Here is a 15,423-nt window from a genome sequence, read left to right as displayed (position 1 = left end):
CACTGGGGGGGCACTTGCGAGCAGTCAAGATGAAGCTGACCACATGGTGACTTGGAAAGCATATCATGCCAGATACCAATTTAACAGACAAGGTAATGAGACTCTGGTCAGCCTGGTCTGTGATGGTGCAGGCCAGTCCTCCTGCCATTTGTTCTTGTCTGTGCCTGGCTGGTGAGACTGGACTGCAGATGGAGGCAACAGACTTAGACTGGGTTACAGATTAAAAAAAAGGTTTAAAAAAAACTCAAAAGTGGGAAAAATATGAGAATAATGGAAGACAAATGGGGAATTCTCCATGGGCAATGAATTCAAAAAGTGACTATGACAACGCACGACTCTGATCTCAAACCCTATGTGTCAGTCCAAGAAACTGGAAAGAAACACTCTCCAGCCATTCACTTAACTACCTACGACACCTGCATTTCGGAATCTTCCTTATCCATATCAAATATTAACTAAAGGAAAAAGAAAATAAATAATGGATTAGGACATTTGCAGATATAATCAATCGTCTACGGTGGAATTTCAAGAAGTCTCTGAAATGACTCAGAAATCAGCTGAATGGAGGCACCAGAAAACTGTGACAGGCATGTGAAAAGTGGGACGCTGTCAATGATCTCCCACAGTAAAACCTCCATCTCCGTGCAGCACCTGCATTAATCTCAATAAGTTGTGGGTGTACGGTGAGTGAGACATGACCCGCATAAGTAGCAGTGTTCTGTCCAATAAAAGCATTTTATATATTTTTAGAGATTTTCTGGCTACACAGCTCACACTCAAATGGCAACAAAACTGCAAGATGAGGATGCTGGTTCAAAACTGAGGAAAACGCTGGAGATTCAGTTGTAGAGAATAGAAACATCCAGAGGGAATCATTTTCAGTCTGCACCTATGTCACATCTGAAGCTCACAGCCCATCAACCTGAGTGGGAATCTACAGCTGCGGACCACAGCGGCGTATACCTGAGTGGGAATCTACAGCTGCGGACCACAGCGGCGTATACCTGAGTGGGAATCTACAGCTGAGGACCACAGCGGCGTATACATGAGTGGGAATCTACAGCTGCGGACCACAGCGGCGTATACCTGAGTGGGAATCTACAGCTGCGGACCACAGCGGCGTATACCCGAGTGGGAATCTACAGCTGAGGGCCACAGCGGCATATACCTGAGTGGGAATCTACAGCTGAGGACCACAGCGGCGTATACCTGAGTGGGAATCTACAGCTGAGGGCCACAGCGGCGTATACCTGAGTGGGAATCTACAGCTGAGGGCCACAGCGGCGTATACCTGAGTGGGAATCTACAGCTGAGGGCCACAGCGGCATATACCTGAGTGGGAATCTACAGCTGAGGGCCACAGCGGCGTATACCTGAGTGGGAATCTACAGCTGCGGACCACAGCGGCGTATACCTGAGTGGGAATCTACAGCTGCGGACCACAGCGGCGTATACCTGAGTGGGAATCTACAGCTGCGGACCACAGCGGCGTATACCTGAGTGGGAATCTACAGCTGCGGACCACAGCGGCGTATACCTGAGTGGGAATCTACAGCTGAGGACCACAGCGGCGTATACCTGAGTGGGAATCTACAGCTGCGGACCACAGCGGCGTATACCTGAGTGGGAATCTACAGCTGCGGACCACAGCGACGTATACCTGAGTGGGAATCTACAGCTGAGGGCCACAGCGGCGTATACCTGAGTGGGAATCTACAGCTGAGGGCCACAGCGGCGTATACCTGAGTGGGAATCTACAGCTGCGGACCACAGCGGCGTATACCTGAGTGGGAATCTACAGCTGCGGACCACAGCGGCGTATACCTGAGTGGGAATCTACAGCTGAGGGCCACAGCGGCATATACCTGAGTGGGAATCTACAGCTGAGGACCACAGCGGCGTATACCTGAGTGGGAATCTACAGCTGAGGACCACAGCGGCGTATACCTGAGTGGGAATCTACAGCTGAGGACCACAGCGGCGTATACCTGAGTGGGAATCTACAGCTGAGGGCCACAGCGGCGTATACCTGAGTGGGAATCTACAGCTGAGGGCCACAGCGGCGTATACCTGAGTGGGAATCTACAGCTGAGGACCACAGCGGCGTATACCTGAGTGGGAATCTACAGCTGCGGAACACAGCGGCGTATACCTGAGTGGGAATCTACAGCTGCGGACCACAGCGGCGTATACCTGAGTGGGAATCTACAGCTGAGGACCACAGCGGCGTATACCTGAGTGGGAATCTACAGCTGAGGACCACAGCGGCGTATACCTGAGTGGGAATCTACAGCTGAGGGCCACAGCGGCGTATACCTGAGAGGGAATCTACAGCTGAGGGCCACAGCGGCGTATACCTGAGTGGGAATCTACAGCTGCGGACCACAGCGGCGTATACCTGTGTGGGAATCTACAGCTGCGGAACACAGCGGCGTATACCTGAGTGGGAATCTACAGCTGAGGACCACAGCGGCGTATACCTGAGTGGGAATCTACAGCTGAGGACCACAGCGGCGTATACCTGAGTGGGAATCTACAGCTGAGGACCACAGCGGCGTATACCTGAGTGGGAATCTACAGCTGCGGACCACAGCGGCGTATACCCGAGTGGGAATCTACAGCTGCGGGCCACAGGGGCGTATACCTGAGTGGGAATCTACAGCTGAGGACCACAGGGGCGTATACCCGAGTGGGAATCTACAGCTGCGGACCACAGCGGCGTATACCTGAGTGGGAATCTACAGCTGAGGACCACAGCGGCGTATACCTGAGTGGGAATCTACAGCTGCGGACCACAGGGGCGTATACCTGAGTGGGAATCTACAGCTGCGGACCACAGCGGCGTATACCTGAGTGGGAATCTACAGCTGAGGGCCACAGCGGCGTATACCTGAGAGGGAATCTACAGCTGAGGGCCACAGCGGCGTATACCTGAGTGGGAATCTACAGCTGCGGACCACAGGGGCGTATACCTGAGTGGGAATCTACAGCTGCGGAACACAGCGGCGTATACCTGAGTGGGAATCTACAGCTGAGGACCACAGCGGCGTATACCTGAGTGGGAATCTACAGCTGAGGACCACAGCGGCGTATACCTGAGTGGGAATCTACAGCTGCGGACCACAGCGGCGTATACCCGAGTGGGAATCTACAGCTGCGGGCCACAGGGGCGTATACCTGAGTGGGAATCTACAGCTGAGGACCACAGGGGCGTATACCTGAGTGGGAATCTACAGCTGCGGACCACAGCGGCGTATACCTGAGTGGGAATCTACAGCTGAGGACCACAGCGGCGTATACCTGAGTGGGAATCTACAGCTGCGGACCACAGGGGCGTATACCTGAGTGGGAATCTACAGCTGCGGACCACAGCGGCGTATACCTGAGTGGGAATCTACAGCTGAGGGCCACAGCGGCGTATACCTGAGAGGGAATCTACAGCTGAGGGCCACAGCGGCGTATACCTGAGTGGGAATCTACAGCTGAGGGCCACAGCGGCGTATACCTGAGTGGGAATCTACAGCTGAGGACCACAGCGGCATATACCTGAGTGGGAATCTACAGCTGCGGACCACAGCGGCGTATACCTGAGTGGGAATCTACAGCTGAGGGCCACAGCGGCGTATACCTGAGTGGGAATCTACAGCTGCGGACCACAGGGGCGTATACCTGAGTGGGAATCTACAGCTGCGGAACACAGCGGCGTATACCTGAGTGGGAATCTACAGCTGAGGACCACAGCGGCGTATACCTGAGTGGGAATCTACAGCTGCGGAACACAGCGGCGTATACCTGAGTGGGAATCTACAGCTGAGGACCACAGGGGCGTATACCTGAGTGGGAATCTACAGCTGCGGACCACAGCGGCGTATACCTGAGTGGGAATCTACAGCTGCGGACCACAGCGTTGTATACCTGAGTGGGAATCTACAGCTGAGGACCACAGCGTTGTATACCTGAGTGGGAATCTACAGCTGAGGACCACAGCGTTGTATACCTGAGTGGGAATCTACAGCTGAGGACCACAGCGGCGTATACCTGAGTGGGAATCTACAGCTGCGGACCACAGCGTTGTATACCTGAGTGGGAATCTACAGCTGAGGACCACAGCGGCATATACCTGAGTGGGAATCTACAGCTGAGGACCACAGCGGCGTATACCTGAGTGGGAATCTACAGCTGCGGACCACAGCGTTGTATACCTGAGTGGGAATCTACAGCCGAGAACCACAGCACAATAAACCTACCTTTATTAGTAAAATTTTTAATTAAATATATTTTATTAATATTCATAGTCAATATTTTTCTTATATTTATTTAATTCTAAGTCTCTTATGTTAAAACTAGTTTCTATAATTGTATTTATTAATTACTAATCTATATTGTTGTACTATCAATGAATTTGTTTTAATATTTAACTCATGTCTTTTATAGTGTTTTCCATTCCATTCTTGGTGTTTTTTTATCTTATTCATTTTAATCAAACTTCCAGTGTTCTTGTTTCGTCAGTACTATCAATGAGGGTAAAGACGACGCTTTTATATTGTATGTATATGTGTGTGCATGCATACGTGCATGTGGGACTTGTAGTTTGGGGAATTGGATGGGTAAAGTGGGCTTTTTTCTTCATTTATATTTTATTAAAGCACTTTGTGTTGCATTTTTTTTATATGGAAATGCTTTAGAAATAAAGATTGATTGATAATTCATTCAAAAGTAAACTGTTGGGAAACAAGCCTGAAACACTGGAATGTGTAAGACCTAAACGCTGCGTTCCATTTTCATCAGAAGTTGGAACTCTTCTGGAATGATGTCACACCCAAGTTTACTGCATTCCAGCTGCACAACAGGAAACGAGCTGCTCACTGTTGTTAGCAATACAAACAGATTAACAAGGCATTGTGCTTTATGAAATATCTAAAAACTTAACTATTTTACACTCATGTTCATTCATAATTTGCTAGCACTGTGAAAATCCATTTAAAGCTTCTGGAACATTTGACCAGAAACAGCTGGAAAGCTAGTAAACACCAACAAACAGTCATTCTAAACCATGGCTTTCATTACAGCAAGGACAGGAACAAACTGAGAGAAAAGAGCCTGCACCAGAGAGTCAGACGGGCATGAGGATGGAGGAGCAGTCTAAAAAGCATTAGCACAGGAGGAACCCTGTAAATTATGTTTAATTTTTGTTCATATGTAACTTAAGCTAAACTAAAAACAGAGAGGCAGATGCTGGATAGAGTAGAGATAAGATTACCACCTTTCATGTGGGTGATCTGGGTTAAAATCCCCTGCCTGAAAGGTCCTACCTCCAGTAGGCAAGACCCCCTTACCCGCCAACCATATTGTTGCTTTGGATAAAAGCGTCTGCCAAATGCATAAACATAAAACAACTGCATAAATTTGCGGAGCGTGGGGCTTGGCATGTAGGCCAAGCACAGCCTGAGGTCAGCAGCAGGACAGGGCCAGGAGTGTGCACGTACCCCTGCAGCAAAGCACGAGACGGCGGGATGATGAAGAGACAGATGCACGAGTGAGGAGGAGGAGAGTGTGCTGCAGACAGTGGGATAAATTCAATTACAAATGTACACTCATCACTGGAGGCAGTCTGGTCAAATATTTCACAGATATTTAAAATATTTCAAATCACAGATTTCATTTAACAGATTAAGTGTTTGGTTGGGTGTTAAACATATCCAAAACAGGAAAGCAAATTACTGTAATTCTTGGCTATTTTTCTAATAGCATTCCATTCTATAAATACCTACACAATTGGTCATATCGCAATTGTTCTGAATATGCAAATGAGTATACAAAGTGATGAACTAATGGGCAGAAACAGGAGTCGATGTGTACCATCACTGATGATATGGGCTGATGTAAAAGACCAGAGGAGATGGCAGCATCACCTCTGCAGGAGGTGTTCAGGTGGACTCTGTTCTCCTTCCATCTCTGATGATATGGGCTGATGTAAAGGACCAGAGGAGGTGTTCAGGTGGACTCTGTTCTCCTTCCATCTCTGATGATATGGGCTGATGTAAAGGACCAGAGGAGGTGTTCAGGTGGACTCTGTTCTCCTTCCATCTCTGATGATATGGGCTGATGTAAAGGACCAGAGGAGGTGTTCAGGTGGACTCTGTTCTCCTTCCATCACTGATGATATGGGCTGATGTAAAGGACCAGAGGAGGCGTTCAGGTGGACTCTGTTCTCCTTCCATCTCTGATGATATGGGCTGATGTAAAGGACCAGAGGAGGTGTTCAGGTGGACTCTGTTCTCCTTCCATCACTGATGATATGGGCTGATGTAAAGGACCAGAGGAGGTGTTCAGGTGGACTCTGTTCTCCTTCCATCAGTGATGATATGGGCTGATGTAAAGGACCAGAGGAGATGGCAGCATCACCTCTGCAGGAGGTGTTCAGGTGGACTCTGTTCTCCTTCCATCTCTGATGATATGGGCTGATGTAAAGGACCAGAGGAGGTGTTCAGGTGGACTCTGTTCTCCTTCCATCTCTGATGATATGGGCTGATGTAAAGGACCAGAGGAGGTGTTCAGGTGGACTCTGTTCTCCTTCCATCTCTGATGATATGGGCTGATGTAAAGGACCAGAGGAGGTGTTCAGGTGGACTCTGTTCTCCTTCCATCACTGATGATATGGGCTGATGTAAAGGACCAGAGGAGGCGTTCAGGTGGACTCTGTTCTCCTTCCATCTCTGATGATATGGGCTGATGTAAAGGACCAGAGGAGGTGTTCAGGTGGACTCTGTTCTCCTTCCATCACTGATGATATGGGCTGATGTAAAGGACCAGAGGAGGTGTTCAGGTGGACTCTGTTCTCCTTCCATCAGTGATGATATGGGCTGATGTAAAGGACCAGAGGAGATGGCAGCATCACCTCTGCAGGAGGTGTTCAGGTGGACTCTGTTCTCCTTCCATCTCTGATGATATGGGCTGATGTAAAGGACCAGAGGAGACGGCAGCATCACCTCTGCAGGAGGTGTTCAGGTGGACTCTGTTCTCCTTCCATCTCTGATGATATGGGCTGATGTAAAGGACCAGAGGAGGTGTTCAGGTGGACTCTGTTCTCCTTCCATCTCTGATGATATGGGCTGATGTAAAGGACCAGAGGAGGTGTTCAGGTGGACTCTGTTCTCCTTCCATCTCTGATGATATGGGCTGATGTAAAGGACCAGAGGAGGTGTTCAGGTGGACTCTGTTCTCCTTCCATCTCTGATGATATGGGCTGATGTAAAGGACCAGAGGAGGTGTTCAGGTGGACTCTGTTCTCCTTCCATCACTGATGATATGGGCTGATGTAAAGGACCAGAGGAGGTGTTCAGGTGGACTCTGTTCTCCTTCCATCTCTGATGATATGGGCTGATGTAAAGGACCAGAGGAGGTGTTCAGGTGGACTCTGTTCTCCTTCCATCTCTGATGATATGGGCTGATGTAAAGGACCAGAGGAGGTGTTCAGGTGGACTCTGTTCTCCTTCCATCTCTGATGATATGGGCTGATGTAAAGGACCAGAGGAGATGGCAGCATCACCTCTGCAGGAGGTGTTCAGGTGGACTCTGTTCTCCTTCCATCACTGATGATATGGGCTGATGTAAAGGACCAGAGGAGATGGCAGCATCACCTCTGCAGGAGGTGTTCAGGTGGACTCTGTTCTCCTTCCATCACTGATGATATGGGCTGATGTAAAGGACCAGAGGAGATGGCAGCATCACCTCAGCAGGAGGTGTTCAGGTGGACTCTGTTCTCCTTCCATCTCTGATGATATGGGCTGATGTAAAGGACCAGAGGAGGTGTTCAGGTGGACTCTGTTCTCCTTCCATCTCTGATGATATGGGCTGATGTAAAGGACCAGAGGAGGTGTTCAGGTGGACTCTGTTCTCCTTCCATCTCTGATGATATGGGCTGATGTAAAGGACCAGAGGAGATGGCAGCATCACCTCTGCAGGAGGTGTTCAGGTGGACTCTGTTCTCCTTCCATCTCTGATGATATGGGCTGATGTAAAGGACCAGAGGAGATGGCAGCATCACCTCAGCAGGAGGTGTTCAGGTGGACTCTGTTCTCCTTCCATCTCTGATGATATGGGCTGATGTAAAGGACCAGAGGAGGTGTTCAGGTGGACTCTGTTCTCCTTCCATCTCTGATGATATGGGCTGATGTAAAGGACCAGAGGAGATGGCAGCATCACCTCAGCAGGAGGTGTTCAGGTGGACTCTGTTCTCCTTCCATCTCTGATGATATGGGCTGATGTAAAGGACCAGAGGAGGTGTTCAGGTGGACTCTGTTCTCCTTCCATCTCTGATGATATGGGCTGATGTAAAGGACCAGAGGAGGTGTTCAGGTGGACTCTGTTCTCCTTCCATCTCTGATGATATGGGCTGATGTAAAGGACCAGAGGAGATGGCAGCATCACCTCAGCAGGAGGTGTTCAGGTGGACTCTGTTCTCCTTCCATCTCTGATGATATGGGCTGATGTAAAGGACCAGAGGAGGTGTTCAGGTGGACTCTGTTCTCCTTCCATCTCTGATGATATGGGCTGATGTAAAGGACCAGAGGAGGTGTTCAGGTGGACTCTGTTCTCCTTCCATCTCTGATGATATGGGCTGATGTAAAGGACCAGAGGAGACGGCAGCATCACCTCTGCAGGAGGTGTTCAGGTGGACTCTGTTCTCCTTCCATCTCTGATGATATGGGCTGATGTAAAGGACCAGAGGAGATGGCAGCATCACCTCTGCAGGAGGTGTACCTGCTGCACCACACTAAGCTTGCCTTAGCTGTTCCATGCTAATCATTGTCAGACGATTGCACTTTGCCTCTTATTAACAAAATGATGCCTTTGTATTTTCTGTTAGCATTGGTGAACCCCTTCAGCTGAAAATGTGGGTCCTCTGTGTAAACTGTGGGGTCTTACACAATGACTTGCTTTGTGAAGTAAAGCCTGGCTTTTTTTTACAGTTTGTTGAAGTGAGACACTCGTGTTGGAGCAGCAGCGTCTTTGTCAAAGTGAACACAACACAGAAGGAAAAAGACTGACAGAAACCGCTGCAGTAGTGGTTTACTTGACATGATTCATCTTTATACAGGCCGTATTTCTGTAAACCACAATGGCTGAAGTGATTCTCCAAGTTAGCCAACTTTTCTTTCTGTAAAAGAAAAAGGAGTAATTATCTTTTTAACTTTATTGACTAAACTTACAAAACAATTAAAAAGAACCCCTGACAGCATTACAACAATGTTTATCACATATATATATATATATATATATATATATATATATATATATATATATATATGAGTGTTCAGTTAAACCAGTTTCCAGCCAGTTGAAATCCAAATTAGTCAGACTGATATGACCAAGTCACCAGAAGCCATATCATGTTCACAGCTCAAGCTGAGGGGGTCACTCAAGAAAGTGCCCACCCCTTAGAAGTAGATTTTTCCACAAAGGGTGACCTTCTACCCCAGGGCTTCAAAAACACGATTTTCCAGTAGAATCATTTTTCATTTGAAAAATACTATATTGATTCATAAAATCCTTGGATCAATATATCTAATATATGCCACACATTTTCAGCACACTGACAGCAGCACCGTCCCACCTGAAGGCAGATGAGTGGAGCACTTCGGACAGAGAGGAAACTGTATTAATCACTGTGCTGTACCACCTTTCAATTTGTCCACATTAATGACTGCAACTGCATGATGGTCAGGCTGCCAGTGTGTGAGAGCACATAATAATAAAGTAGGGTGGGTATGGAAGATCTCACCCCTACTCCACCTGTAAACCCTCCCTCCCAGTGGGCTTTACTGGTTGTATTCCAGGACAATGAGAGAAATGCATCTCACACCTCGCGGAGTCTTCTAAAAACAACAAGGTTGCACATTCATGTCGGAGAGACAGCTTTTCTACGGGAGGATTTCCAGATTTTTCTAACTTGAAACAAACAAAGCAGGGGAAAGGAGGGAAAACTTGAGCCCCACAATCCTTTCTGCATGAGCTGCGGAGATGCTACGCCTTTCATCGTGATGTGGTTAGAACTGATTGGAGCACAATTGTTCCCACATGCTGGAAAATGCTGTCTGTATGTTTCTGTGTGTGTGTCCAGACCAGCTCACTGATCAGCGATCTCTCACCAGACAACAAGAGCTTTCCAAGCCCTGCCTGTCCTCCTTTTCTCAGCCTCTGTAATGTGATGTTTAGGGCTGTCTTGCTTTTCTCCACACAGCAGGAGAAAGCACGGATGGCGGCTCGGCTGTGCACAGGACCAGCGAGGCTCACACACACACATATATGCTCTGTCTCTTTATCTAAGTGCCCTCCCCTCTCCTCCGTTCCTACCCACACAAGCACACTAAATTGCAGCTGAGCTGATGCTCTGATGAGAGCAGATTACAGCCAGAGAACAACGAGCAGCTACACAAAGAGCAGAAGGAACTCCTCAGGGGAATGAGGTTCTAACTGTTTTAGAAGTAGGGTTGGGCAAATAATTAAAAATCAACATTAATGCTAAATCAATATAATCAAGAAAATGGTACTGTTCCAGCACAGCCCTGGTTCTGGCATGTTTAGTTCAGCTCAAGAGCCTTTGGTTCACAAGATAGAGAGATGTGGAGAGAGACAACACGCTGCAGAGAAGGTAAAAGTCATCCATGGTCTCCATCTGTAAACCTGGACACTGGGGGCTAGAAATATCTTGGTTCTAAGACACACTGCCATGCAGATAATGACGGCTCTACATCAAAGCAGCCATAGACCAGCATTAAGAGTTTGCAGCCTAAAATCCTGGTATACCATCAATCACTTCACAGTCAGGTTGTTACGTTGTGTCGAACTTCGAGCCAGAAGAAGACAAACTTTGACTTGTTCCAACTGGAAAGTGATGCATGTTTAATGGAGAGCTCGATTGCTTTGTTTGGCTTTTTGTGTGAGTGCACATAGTTGCACCAACCATTCGCACACTCAGGCCTCACTAACATCCATACTGAGTGGCATGGCTTGGCACCTTTTAAAGCACCCCCACCCCAGCAGTGATGCAAGTTTTCCTGGACTGCCAAACTCTCTCCTTCTCTTTCAACAAGGTCTTAATCAGCAATGAAACCCTGCAGAATTCTCCTGCAGCAGAGGGAAGTCTCACAAGCTGGGGCTGCTCTCTTTCTCTTCCCCTGTTTGAGGGGACAAAGAAGACAGGAAGTGCTTGACACTGAGCAAAGGGCCTGAAATGACCCAACAGCCCGTGCCAATAAAGGCCTTTCTCTGAAGACAATGAAGAAGCACATCACAGGAACCTGTTCTGGAAATTAGAAGTCACTGACAGAAGGAAAACCTCTGCAAGCATTTTTCAGGCCATCATGGCCCAGTTCACACGACAAGATTTTGAAACTGAATTGCAGATACATGTTGGAAGCTTGTGGACTTGTTGAGCTGTTCACGAGTGAGCCGTCAGTCAATCACAGCACAAAAACCAGGGTCACGGGACACAATAGGACCCAGAAAACCCAGAAAAAGAGAATCACAGGCATAACAAACAAGATGGAGGGCAAGGTGATAAACAACATTCTACTCTGAGACTGAGCAAAACCCATATACTCCTCATGTTTCCCACATAGGGCTGGGTGATAAGGATCAGAAAACATATCTGGGTATTTCTGATATATGAAATTTGAGTTTTTTTCATACAGACTGGGCTAAATGTTCAGAGCCGATGGAGGTTTCTTCCTGGGAGTTTTTTTCTCTCCACAGTCGCCGCGTGCAGCTCAGGACGGGAGATTGGATCAGAGAGAAGTGTTGGTGCAATCTGTTGAATTCCTTAGCTGGGAAATTATTATTATTGTATTTTTTTTTAAAAATCGGCTCTATATGAATGAAATGGACTGATTTTGAAGGTAATTATTTGGAATTGATTGGATTGTGATTACAATGAATTGGACTCTAACTGGCTTGAATTGGACTGTATTATTGAAACGCCTTGAGATGACATTTGTTGTGATTTGGTGCCATATAAATAAAATGAATTGAATTGACTAAGAAAGCAACATGCACAATATCAGCCATCCTTCCATCAGCTCCAGATGAAACTCCTGTCCCACCTGATGAATGAAAGAATTAAGGTGACCCACACCAGACTACACAGGGAAGGACTGGTGCTGTGTCAGGCCTGCACCCTTGATTGTGACACCTTTGGGTACCTATAAGGAGCCAGAGGGAGCGATTATAGCCATCAATCAGTCTGAGTGGGCCACAGCAGCAGCAAGGACAACCAGGCAGCCACTCACAGCTCCTTCAAGGCGTGTGGTGGTCTGCTCTGCCTGTGGCTGGTTCTGTACATCCACCCTGCAGTACAATGCAAAAATCTTCTTTTTAAAAACTCTAAACTGAATATTATGAAACAGAAAAATGAGAAGCACCTGCATGACGACAGACTGTATCAGGGAAGAGTGCAGTCAAACTGAGATGTAATGTTCTGTCATTCAACCAGCTGTGTGTGTGTGTGTGTGTCCATTCTCACTTGGTATCGTTATTTTCTGTCATCAATAAATCCCACTTTACAAGCCACAGCACAGCGTGCTGGCTGTAGGCTGAATGTGATGCTGTCATCGGACCCGTCTGTTAAACTGCCATCAGGTCGGAGTGACACAGAGCAGCAGCGATCCAACTCTGTATTAAGGTAACAGGACTTTAACTGTCTTATTTTTCAGTCCATAAAGCTAAGATGCTTAAAGAAAAAAACAACCCAAATGATGTGAAACGCAGCCTTCCATCCATCCATTGTCACCTGCTTATCCGAGGTCGGGTCACGGAGGCAACAGCTTCTAGATTCCAGACTTACAAAGACTAATTCCTTCTTTCCTTGTGCTACCTATAATATGCTTAAAGCTATACTATATCAACAAATATACATGATAAAGCATGATGACTGAACCTATACAACCATCAGCAAGAGAAGAGAGCAAACAGTTAAGGGGACAATGACCTTCTCCCTTTGAGTCAGCTTATTCTGGTGTTCATGGGTCCAGGAGGAATTCCTTCAGATGGCAGTAAGAGTTCCCCAGCAGAGGGGAGGGAGAGGCCCTCGGTTTTATCCACCCCTGATTGGCCTGCATATTTAGGTCAATTGGTCACGCAGTGTCTCTCTCTTGGCTCGAACAAACACAAATAAACACTCATATGTGCGAGCAAAAAAACCAAAACAGTCCATCTGTTGCTGTATCAGGTCACACTGGTGCATCTGGGCTGAGCTCGTCAGCATGGAGAGTGCAGATCAATGCTGTCAAACCTCAAAGGTTGCAGCCACCCTAACGGCGTGAGAAAGACCGACTTAACTCTGAACACTGGATGTGAACAAGCATGGAGTAATAACAGATCATTTCTCTTTATTCTCCTCTTCTTTAACTGTTCAGGAATGGCTTGTTTCTAGCTGAAGTACGTTCAAACTTAGCAGGACACCGAGTGCTTACAGAAAGGGGAGCTGAAAAGCAGGAAATATGGCATCAAATTACACGGGGCTGATGGGTGAGAGTGTTCATGGCTCAGGTCAGGAAAGGACAGGGAACATGAGGCCTGGGGTTGTGGCCAGAGCCACATGGGGAGTGCACTGTTGATTACACCGGGCTAAACACAGTGATGAGATAAAGCCTGACACACATTAACCAAAACTGCTCAGGTACCCCCCATCCCTCCACACCAGTCAACAAATGAGGGCAAAGCCAGATATTAAACTGCAAATAGCAGTTATAGTAGGTGCGGCCTGTTTCTCAGCAAGAAAGAGATCCCTCTCTGCTTCAATGTGTTCCAGATGGCGATGAAGTTTTATTTGTGGAAACACTGTCATGCAAGTGATACATAAACTGAACAAGGGAAGAATTAAAGGAGCAGTGCGTAGCTCATTTCAAAGTGCGTCTGAACGGTATTCAATAAGATTTTGTCATTTCCGATTGCGCACTGAACACAACACTCCAGCTTTGGAGAAACTACGGTGGCCTGAGTGCAGCACACACTCCCCAACACATCCATCACTCAAATGTGTCACGATGTCTTCTCCATGGAGTGAAACCACCTTCTCAAGTTCTGAGGTAACTTTTAGAGATGGAAATTAGAAACAGATGTTACATTTGGTCTGATATTCTGTGAAAAGATACCTTACAGTGACTGTCGCTGTTAGTTGTTCTGCATTATTTCAGTGTTTTGTGGACCCGAGGTAGCTACCTGCATGCTAATAAAAGCTAGTATTAGCTACGTAAGGCTAAAGGCTGTTAGTATTTGGTCTGATAGAGGGATAGCATTAGCAGACACTTGTATCTGGCTGACATTATCTTCAAAGCCTCTTAGTATCATGTTACACTTTGATTGAAATCAGCTGATCTCCGTAATATGAGCAGATTAATTTCTCTCCAGCTAACAAAGCTACTTAGTAGTTTTAGCGCATAAACTCACGTGAATCAACAGGGACACAGAGAAAATGTTACGTTTGTTTACTCAGATCAGCTGATCGTCTGTAAAGTAGTGGCGAATCGCGCTTTGTCCCTTCTAGGCTACTGTAATCAATATGGGGATGCAAGTGGTGTCCTTCCGGGTAAGCCTTTGTGTTTCATAGGGTCACTAACAACATAGTTCTGTATTATTTTCCATACAGCACCATGATAATTACACACTGCTCCTTTAAACTGTGTGAATGTGGAGGGTACAAAACACAGCACAGACATGCAGGCTGTCCTTACTGCAACCTGACACAACACAAAGTCTGCTGCTGTGCTGCTGTCTGTGGAAGTTCTGCACCTTCCACTGGAATCCTGCTTCTGAATATTACTCAGAAGAGTTCATGAGCAGGAAAAAATAGAGTTACAGGCGTTTAGAAAGGCTCCGAGCAAGTGTGTGTGTGAGGAAAGACAGAACAGATGTGTGTTATAGACCTTTTTAAGAGCAGATAGTGCAGTCTTATATAGTAAAAAATTAATTCTTCCCACATGTGAGCAGATCTTTAACAGGGCCAAATTAGAGCTGACACCCTAACTCTGATCCACTGTCTCTGCTCTAAAGCCTTAAATCCCCACAGGAGACCATCCTGTTGGAGGACAAGGAGGAGAAATGGGGCACATTTTTTCTACTGGGGACCAACTCTTCTCAGAATATATGGTCACTGTGATGCAACAGGGGGGATAAAAGCAGTGTTAATGCATGCTATGAGGGGGCATCCTTCTGCTGCTGGGGTGTTCAGCTGAGACGGCTTTAATGAACAATCTCTGCCCAGTAGAATATGTGTAGAAACCCTCCATGACATGATATCTGGCTGCAAAAGGGTGTTTTCCAGACTTGTAATATTAATATGCACAATATGGGACCCTGTTTTATTCACCATGACGACCATTGTTCCCCTCTGACCCCGTCTTTCAATCTTTATGCAGGGAACAC

The 15,423-nt window shown here is 47.0% G+C and overlaps 2 protein-coding genes across 6 annotated transcripts in view; both read right to left on the bottom strand.

The window, feature by feature from the left end:
- The window catches only part of LOC140267519 (E3 ubiquitin ligase TRAF3IP2-like), a 44,642-nt gene that overhangs the window by 14,995 nt on the left and 14,224 nt on the right, over positions 1-15,423 (bottom strand). The gene's annotated exons all lie outside the window — the stretch shown is intronic.
- The window catches only part of rev3l (REV3 like, DNA directed polymerase zeta catalytic subunit), a 76,043-nt gene that overhangs the window by 59,417 nt on the left and 1,203 nt on the right, over positions 1-15,423 (bottom strand). The window contains exon 2 of one of the 5 annotated variants that reach the window (XM_072362824.1): positions 9,077-9,160. The exons of the other annotated variants lie outside the window; for them this stretch is intronic. Coding sequence (XP_072218925.1) covers positions 9,077-9,083 — 7 coding nt within the window. The 5' untranslated portion in view covers positions 9,084-9,160. The remainder of the gene's footprint in view (positions 1-9,076; positions 9,161-15,423) is intronic. 5 annotated transcript variants of the gene reach the window in all.

This window comes from Leuresthes tenuis, unplaced genomic scaffold, assembly GCF_036924035.1.
Source record: "Leuresthes tenuis unplaced genomic scaffold, fLeuTen1.0.hap1 SCAF_13, whole genome shotgun sequence".
Lineage (NCBI taxonomy): Eukaryota > Metazoa > Chordata > Actinopteri > Atheriniformes > Atherinopsidae > Leuresthes > Leuresthes tenuis.
The sequence above is the reverse complement of the archived record's forward strand: the minus strand, read 5'-3'. Positions and strand labels throughout refer to the sequence as shown.